Genomic DNA, 9,932 nt, shown 5'->3' with positions numbered 1-9,932 from the left:
TTCAATTCTTATTTCTAATATTAACATTAATTAACATCTGCCTAATGTGATGCTAAAAATGCAGTTACATTTGAAACAACTGCCTCTTTCATTATACAGTTAAGTGCTCATCATATTACTGCATTAACACAAACAGGGCATTTTCAGTCAATATTAATCACATAAGCTACAACTTTAGACTCTGAGAAGACCATTGTGCTAGTGCTCTCTAAATGAGTCAGTTTGTACTACATTACTATAAAAGTCCTATTGAAGGTTAAAATGTTTATTTCATGCTGTAACTACTATTAGATTAGTTCACAGCGATCTGTCACAGCATTTATTGTTTGAATTATGGAATAAAATGGGCAGAATTTGAAACAGACTTTGTTTCATATCAAAAGTAACAAAACACAAAGGTTATTGCGAGTCCTCATGTGGCTGTAACGGGATCCTTTATTCTCTTTCCACACTGTTTGCACGTGTACGTCCCCTCGCCGGTGTGAACTCTCATGTGATCCTCGAGGTTAGTGTTGTTTGTGCAGCTCATTCCACGGTGCTGGCCCATGACGGTTTCTCTCCAGTGTGAGTCATTATGTGCTTCTTAAGGTGATTACTGTCGGTGAAGCTCTGTCCACACTGATGACATACACAGCAGCTCTCTCTCGAGTGAATACGCATGTGATTATTAAGGCTTTCTTTACGAGTGAAACTCTTTTCACACTGATCACAAGCGAACGGCTTCTCTCCGGTGTGAGTTCTCATGTGTGTCTGAAGATTTCCCTTTAGAGTCATTGTTTTTCCACACAGTTTGCAGGTGTACGTCTTTCCTCCGCTGTGAAGGCTCTTGTGGGTATAAAGGGTTCCTTGATGTGTGAAGCTCTTTCCACACTGATCACATGTGAACGGCTTCTCTCCAGTGTGAATATTCATGTGAGCCTTCAGATTTGCTTTCTGAGAGAAACTCCTTCCACACTGTTGGCAGGTGAAACATTTTCTAGCTCCAGTCTTCTGAGCTCTTTTTTCAAAGAAAGATTTTTCTCTGGTTATGAAATCGGTTTGATTCACATCATGACTCTCCTCTTTCAGCGACTTCATGTCTAAAGCAGAAAATGACAAATCTTTGTTTAAAGCATTTAAAAACCATCAATATAACAGTAAGCAGAGATAACGGGCTCAGATAAATAAAGGCTTCCTCCACAGGATGTTTTTTTTTTCAGTTGAACATTACTTAAAGGGTTAGTTCACCCAGATAGCAAAATTATGTCATTAATAACTCACCCTTATGTTGTTCCAAACCAGTAATTTAGATTTAGTCCGAGAGCTCTCAGTCCCTCCATTGAAGCTGTGTGTACGGTCTACTGTCCATGTCCAGATCATACATATGTTACATCATCAAAGTAGTCCATGTGACATCAGAGGGTCCGTTAGAATATTTTGAAGTATTGAAAATACATTTTGGTCCAAAAATAGCAAAAACTACGACTTTATTCAGCATTGTCTTCTCTTCCGTGTCTGTGTGTGAGAGAGAGTTCAAAACAAAGCAGTTTGTGATATTTGGTTCGTGAACGAATCACTCGATGTAACCACATCTTTTTGAACCAGTTCACCAAATCGAACTGAATCGTTTTAAACTGTTCGCATCTCTAATACGCATTAATCCAGACAGAACGTCTGACAGTAACGGTTCTTGACTAGTGAACGAGTCAATGTTTCGTTCATTATCTGGCGCGGCTCGGTGTTCATCTGCAGAGGGACTGAGAGCTCTCGGACTAAATCTAAAATATCTTAAACTGTGTTCTGAAGATAAACAGAGGTCTCACGGGTTTGGAACGACATAAGGGTGAGTCAGTGATGACATAATTTTAATATTTGGGTGAACTAACCCTTTAACTCAGGAAACCTTTAATCATTCGATGTCCTCAAACATCTCTACTGGACCTTATTTACTTAGCTTGTTACTAATTCTTGTTTGAATATCTGTTGTTATTTGTATCCTGTAATATAGTACATTTACATTTAGTCATTTAGCAGGCACTTTTATCCAAAGCAACTTACAAATGAGGACAGTGGATAGGGATGCACGATCATGATTTTTCATGGCCGATTCAGATACAGATTTTTTACAAGCAAACTGGCCGATTCCGATACCAATTTCCAAAATGTTTTTTTATCTTTAAGCAACAAACAAGAAAGGCAATAACTGCATAGTTCTACAGTCCAAACAACACAATCAACACACATTCAATAAGATGTTTCTTAATCAGCATTCAGTATTTGTTTTAGTTTTTAAATTTGGTTTTAAAAAAAAAAGGTCTTTACCATTGAGAGTAAATAAAAGTATCCAATTAAAAAAAATGTGGGTAATGATTCACATCTATATTTTTTTACTTGAGACAATGAAAATATATAACTATCATCTCAAGTAAAAAAATATAGATGTGAATCATTACACTAAAAATGTTTAACTGGATGAATGAAAGACCTTTTTTTGAGTGTGCTACAGCAGGTGATTTCTAAATAAAATTAAGTCGATGTAATTTTAAGGTAAAATAATTATCCTAATGCAGAACTGACGTTTACTTTTTGCTTTTCATATGTGTATGCAAGTTCTAATAAAAAAACAAACAAAAAAAAACATTTCAGTTTTGTCACAGTTTAGTCCGTTTTGTTTCTTATCTTATGAACAGCTGCCTGTGTCCTGCACACAGATTTCGAAATACGTCCACACATATGACATAGCGAATGATTACAATGTAGTATGTGCACGCGGGCGCACTTCCGTAAAAATCAGCGCCAGCCAATGAAATTGCCATTTGAGCATTAGCTCCGCCCACTACCGGAGAAATCGGTATGTCTTCTGCTTGTTCGATTTTTGAATATGAATAATTCTAAATGAACTCCATTATTTTGACAGGAGAAGACAACAAAGAATAGTTTCCATATAGCGTGTCGATTCAGCGTGGTAAGACTCTCGCTCTCGCTCTCTCTTTGCATGTGTGAGAAACAGCGCTATCAGTAAAGCGACGGTGAGTCGTGCGTCTTCACACAGAGTTTACAGAGCATCAAATACAGGTGTGCTGTGCATCCATTGAGATGAAATGAAAAGTTCAGATCTCTTGATGGAGAGAGAACTCTGAAGCTCAGATGCTGAAATTAATGCAAGCGTCATGTGCTTCAGTCTATGTAGTAAACAAACCTTGCATTACATTACATTACATTACATTTAGCTGACGCTTTTATCCAAAGCGACTTACAATTGCTATATATGTCAGAGGTCGCATGCCTCTGGTGCAACTAGGGGTTAAGTGTCTTGCTCAGGGACACATTGGTGCCTCACAGTGGATTCGAACCCGGGTCTCTCACACCAAAGACAAGTCTTATCCACTGTGCCAACACCACCCACCCCTGCACGTCTCTGCCATTCATTAATTCACACAGAGACGCGCAGAACACGGATTCATATTTCAAACAACTTTTGCGGCTTAACATTTACAGATACTGGTCCATATGGAGATTTGATTTGATTAATTTATGCTAACTTTGACAAATTCCATGACTGTCCATATTAAAATGTAAGCTTCATTTTCATGACTGGATTTTGAGAATCCGTCCTCGTTTTCTGCTTCGGGGAAATCATAGCGCTGAACCGGGTTTGAACGGGACCTCGGTACTACCAATACTTAAAGAAACCTGACACCGTCACATTTACATTTTCTTAGTACTGACTTTCTTAGTACGGTCTTTTGACAACACTACTGTAGATGATGATAACTTCAAACTCTTTGCAATTTTTCTCCTTTCTGATATTGCTCCACTATTTTTCGCTGCAGCATTGGGGGAATTGGTGATCCTCTGCCCATCTTGACTTCTGAGAGACACTGCCACCCTGAGAGGCTATTTTTATAACCAATCATGTTCCCAATTGACCTAATAAGTTGCAAATTGGTCCTCCAGCTGTTCCTTATATGTACATTTAACTTTTACGACATCTTATTGCAAGCTGTCCGAACTTTTTTGGAAAGTGTAGCTCTCATGAAACCTAAAATGAGCCAATGTTTGGCATGACATTTCAAAATGTCTCACTTTTAACATTTGATATGTTATCTATATATTGTGAATAAAATATAAGTTTATGAGATTTATAAATTATTCTATTCCTTTTTTATTTACATTTTGTACAGTGGCTCAAATTCTTTTGGACTCGGGTTTGTATAATGAAAATCTCAAACTTTACTAAATCAGCAATTGCATGAACAGATGTTTTCAAAAAGACTAATTCAGTATTGAGAACGAAAACCAACCTGTTTGTTCCTCAGTCTCTTCATGTTTGAATGTTTCTTCAAACTTCATGTTTTTTCTCTCCTCTTTAATAAACTCCATCTTTATAATAGTGTGCGTCTCAGTCGCTTCATGTTTGACTCTCAATGTTTCTTCAATCCTCAGGTCTTCACGCTCCTCTTTAATAAACTCCATCTTAATAATAGTGTCGCGTTGATCTCAGTCACTTCAGCAGGAGTTTTCCCTGTGTGTTTAAGATGAGAATAATTAACAGAAAGAAAAATAAACCCAAACTAAATCTCCAGAGCCCCTTTCAGATCAGGTAGTTCCTCACTTTCTGCTGAGATTGTTCGCCAGGTAAACAATATACTTTAATGTATTTGGAGTTCCTATGATATTTTTTTTAGCTTTTAAAAACTGTCTGGTTTTCCAGTAGTGGGCGGAGCTAATGCACAAATGACAATCTCATTGGCTGGTGTTCACCTATTACCGTCCCTGTTTTGATTTCAGCAAATCAGTTCGAGCTAACGCACACAACCTGATTAATATTCATGAATTTGGTAGCTCGCTAATCCTTAGTGCATTTTATAATGTGCTTATTAGTAGAATTCATATTATTATTATTATCATTATCATCTTATAAGCAGTGCTTTAAGTGGGCCGGTACGCACCGGTACTCAGTACCGCCACTTCCAAATATAGCTCTTGAGCGTACCGCCACCTCTCCGTGCACCCAGACGTGCTTTTAGCGTACTGGTACGCTCATTTGGACATCTGTTTTAATAGAGGTTTTAATCTTTAGCCTGCGCTGCCGCTTTTCAGAGCGCCCTGCACAATGCACGCTTCCTAATTCGTCCCATCGAGAGCAGAGACTACATTACCCATTCACCCTTGAGTTTTACTAGTGAAAGCGCATGCGATTGCGTCGCTTTTCCCGCTGTCAATATTAACTCCGGAGAAAATGCGTGATACGCACGCGTTAAGTTCTGTAATATTCAAAGACAGTGAACAACACCTTATACGCTCTCTTGGCTTCAGACTCTGAATATTAAAAGAACAGCATGGTCAGATTCAGATGACTCGATAGCTGACTCTTTACCAAATCTGTACGATCCCAGATAGCACACGTACGTCGCGGAGACGTCTGTGCGATGTCGTCTTTTGCATCTGGCAGATGTATATTTTAGGGCGTTTGCTCATCTGGCATACGTCGCCGAGACGTCCCTGCCAGCTGTTAAGACGACGCCTAGTCTATGTATTCCAGACGTAAATAAATTAGAACGTCTAGGATCCGCTCTTTAAACGATGTTAATCAGATGTTCATACGTCTGCAAGATGTCTGATTGATGTAGGATAGACATCATTTTATCAAAACTTCCCCCTCCCATTATTTTAATAAAATACCTTTGCGATGTTTTAAATAATCCTCCCTCATGCACGTTACAATTACCAAACATAATAATTAATAAATAAACCACACGATCAACTAAAGAACATACATTTGTTGATTTTATTTATATATATAAAAAAAAAACAGGCAAAAAAAAAAACATTTGATTTATACAAAACAAGATAACAGTTTATGCCAACAACAATACACTATTTGTAACATATATACAGGCATTCCAAAAAAAAAAAAAAACACATAAATTAAATCCTCCCTGGGGCCAAGCGTAGGAAATCTTTAATAAATTTTTCCGCGTCTGCTTCGGTTGGAGACAGAAGGACGGGGTTCCTCATAGCTGAAGCTGTATGTTAAAAGAAACAATTACAAAAATGTAAAAAGATCGAGCAACCTGCTTTCACTTATATTGCAATGAACGTCAGATATTTTTTTTCTTTATCTGGTTCTTCTGAATAAATTGGACAAAGTTATCTAAATAGCATAAAGAACAAATAATATTAGCTGCTGGTTCGACGCCAACAGCCAAACAAGAAGAAGAAGCACGTGAACTATGCACGTGAGTTAGGGTGCATGCGTCAAAGCTCTTCCCGCGTTATTCAACTTAACCATGTGCCCTGCTGTGCAGAATACACGTCTAGATTAGTTGCAAGGGAGGATTTGCTTAAGGTACGTGTATATTTTAAAACTAATTGTTGTGTCAGCGATCGGTTTTATAATAGCTTCCAAATTAAGTTGTGTATGATGACTATCACCTGTTTGTTAATTAGCGAGTAACGTTAACGTTATACCATAAGTTGTTTCGCGTGCGTTTTGGTTGGGCAAATGGATTTCTAAAGGGGTTAACTGATGTTTTAAGTCTAATTTAAGTTTTTCACAAGTAATTTTTTCTAAATATTTTTGATAATGGCTGATGCCACGTCAGGTTATGTTTAACCAATTTGAAACCTGTTATACATTATTTTAGTTGTACTGACTAATGTTGTAATGACAGCTCCGCCATTAATTCTATTGCTTGTATTTGTACAACATTATTGAACTTGCCTACTAGGAGTGCTCCGATGTGTGATTTTCGGATGCCTCTCTTGTCTCCCCTCCCGCACCAGTTCAACTGTCGGGCGACGTCAGTGGAGAACACCTTGGAGCAAATCCTCCATACAGTTTTCTTCATGCTCGGCCCGCCACTGATGGATAATCTGTTCACCTTCAACAGGTACATTTTAAAGTAATATTTTAGCATTAAATTGACCTGTATTCTATACACATCCAATTAAAAGATTGGAACAATTAAGATTTTGTAATTTTTTTTTGTTTTGTTTTGTTGAAAGAAGCCTCTCATGTTCACCAAAGATGCATTTATTTTATTGAAAATGCAGTATAATTTAATATTATGAAACTATTTATAGGAACTATATTTAACTATTTTAAAATATAACTTACTTTTGCGATGCAAAGCTGAATTTTCTCAGCAGGATATGATCAAATCTATATGCTGATTTGCTGGTCAAGAAACATTTATTATTATTATCAAAGGTGAAAATGGTTGTACTGCTTCAAGTTTTTGTGTAAACCATGGTGCACTGCTAGAACAGTGTTATATATTTTGCTGACTTGTGTACTTACATTATCCGATTCCCAAATGTTTCGAAGAATGTTTAAATCCAGAGAAATAAGCAATTTTAACTAGTGACACAAACCGTGTCCATATGTTTTAATAGACCGGTGATGACCACACAGAGTAGGATTATAATAGAACTTTCAAATACATCTAGTATGATACGCCAACATAACATCTGATTTTAACCACTGCAAATCAGCGTTATTTCTAATTTTCAAAGATTCCTCTAAAAAATAATTAATTATGGTTTCCATAAAATATAATGAGTAGCAAAAACTGGTTTTGATGATAATTGACACTGATAAGATGAACCATTATTAATAACTGCCATTAATAATTGCTATTAACTGATCAGCATATTCTAATGATTTTCGAAGGGTCATGTGACACTGGAGGCTGGATTAATGAGTATATAAAAATATTTTAAAATAGCTTATTATTGGAATGTTTCAGAGTATTACTGTTTCTGTTATATTTTTCATAAATTTTATACATTAGCAAGTAAATGCAGTGCGCATTAGAGACTTCTTTCAGCAACATTTCAACTTAATCATTCCATGCTTTTGACTGGTAGTGTGTAAACATGCACACACATGTTAGCACACAAACAGTTTGTTTACATTTTGTTAGTAGTTGTAGGTTTGACGGTTTCAGTGATTCTTACCATTCTCTGCATAAACCCTCTGTCTACCAATCTTTGTTCCAGCCTATCTAGGTCTGCAGTAGATGCTAGAGGAAAGACACCACCCTCTTCCTCTTCAGCTATCTGCATTTGGGGTACAACACGCCTGTTCCCCACTAGAGACTGGACCAGTGAAGTCAGATGGTTGATCTTCATGTCCATTTTCTCTAGTGTTTCCAGAATTGCCCTTTCTACAGCTGCAATACATAAGATAATTTAACTTGGTATGTAGCTTTGATGAATGAAATGATGCATTTTGCAACTTATTTAAATTAATAAATAACGTACGTGTACATTGACTTGGTACAGTACTCAAGACTGGATTTTCCTGTCTCCCACCAGAAGTACCTGTAAGTATAAATTTACTGTAAGGTTTTAAATGTTAGATGTAGTGTTACATGCATCTGCCTTGATGTTATCAAAAGAATGTCACATTATTTAGGGTAAAATGTTTACCATTTTCAAAAAAAATTTATCCTGACCCTTATATGCATTTCAGTGTTTTCTGGTTTGCTAAAGAGCCTCACTGGAGCTCAAAATGGAGTTGGTAAGTAAAAACTTAAAGTAAGCTAATGATGATGGTTTTAACATCAATAATAAAAAAAAAAATGGGTAACTGGGTAATGGGTAAAAAATGGGTAACTGGGTAATGGGTAAAACACAATAGCCCTAGGACGTCGGGCTAGCGATTTTGCGAGCTCTGGGAATGTTTTCTGTAGTCCATATCTTAGTTTGATTTGTTCTTGTGCACAGTTACATTAAACCTTAAAGTTAAGATAATCTTTGTCTTGTGTAGCCAGGCCTTCAGGCTGACAACAGAAGGTCTGAACCCCTTTGATTGGCCAAGGACTACCAGGTAAAGCAACCAATGACGATTCATTGTGTGTAGCATCATCTTTAGGGGCATGCAGATGAAAAGTTGATGCCACTCCAGTAAATGACTTAGTTTAGTTTATCATGGTACGCACTTATTGTCAAAGTTATAAATAGGGCTGGGTATAGAGTTTGATACTTTTTAGGCACCAACCGAAATGAGTATCCATAAAACGTCTTGTCATTCGATACCAAACTTCGATACCTAAGGGGTTAATCTTGTCAACATCAGTGAGCCAATAAGCCTGCAGCACTAGGTGTGTTCGACAAGAAGCGGCAACGCGCAGATCGATTGGTGTTGACATCCGCGAGAGCAATTCAAAAACCTAAAAAGCAGTCTGCTCTAACTCTCTTGGTCCTGCAAGGAGCTGCGTCAAATCGAACACACCTACTTGTTTACACCGTTTACACTCAGAGAGATGTGGCTCACATGTAAGGCTGCAGCGTGAAAGTGTCCCAACCCCCTTATATAACCTAAAAATTAATTGGAATTTAATACTTTGGGTTTCGTTAAATTAAACCTACAATATAGTAATGTACAACTAACTGGACTCCCTGTGTAATTTATGGCACTAGCTGAAATGTTTTATCCATTAAATAATTTTGGTTATAGTTCATTTAAGAGAGACCAAATTTGTTCAGTCAATCACTGTTTACTAAAGAAAGCAATTTTGATTATTTTTTTCTCCTGCTATACTAAAATCATACCTACCATGACTTCAAAACCAATGGTATGTACCAAATAATTATTATTTATTTTTTTTGGTGTAACTTCATTTAAATTATTTTTGGAATGTGATTAAAATAAACAATAATGCTGTCATGTCCTATTATTTATTTATATAACATTAAATCCATAACAATATTTAATATGATTTGAAATGGTGTGCAGTTTGATTTAGTTCAATTCTACTAAAACGTGCAGATTATTGTACTTTCAGAACAAACTGCTTCCTGTGAATGTTCCGGTCCATCATGTCTGTATTCCTGGACATTGTTCATGTTATCAGACATTGTGTTTTTCCCCTTCTTAACTTACTCTGTGTTCTTCCTTGGTGTGCCCCTGAGGGTCTCAGGACAGAAAAGGTGTGCTCTGT

The 9,932-nt window shown here is 36.9% G+C and overlaps 1 protein-coding gene across 1 annotated transcript in view; it reads right to left on the bottom strand.

The window, feature by feature from the left end:
- Positions 1-364: 364 nt before the first annotated feature.
- Positions 365-9,932, bottom strand: part of LOC113097304 (gastrula zinc finger protein XlCGF49.1-like) — a 36,795-nt gene continuing 27,227 nt past the window's right edge. Inside the window, exons 2-3 of the mRNA XM_026262546.1 lie at positions 4,284-4,504; positions 365-1,079 (exon numbers count right to left, since the gene is read on the bottom strand). Coding sequence (XP_026118331.1) covers positions 526-1,079; positions 4,284-4,455 — 726 coding nt within the window. The 5' untranslated portion in view covers positions 4,456-4,504 and the 3' untranslated portion in view covers positions 365-525. The remainder of the gene's footprint in view (positions 1,080-4,283; positions 4,505-9,932) is intronic.

This window comes from Carassius auratus, unplaced genomic scaffold, assembly GCF_003368295.1.
Source record: "Carassius auratus strain Wakin unplaced genomic scaffold, ASM336829v1 scaf_tig00216181, whole genome shotgun sequence".
NCBI classification, from domain to species: domain Eukaryota; kingdom Metazoa; phylum Chordata; class Actinopteri; order Cypriniformes; family Cyprinidae; genus Carassius; species Carassius auratus.
Note: the sequence above shows the minus strand (reverse complement) of the source record. Positions and strands in the feature narration are given on the sequence as shown.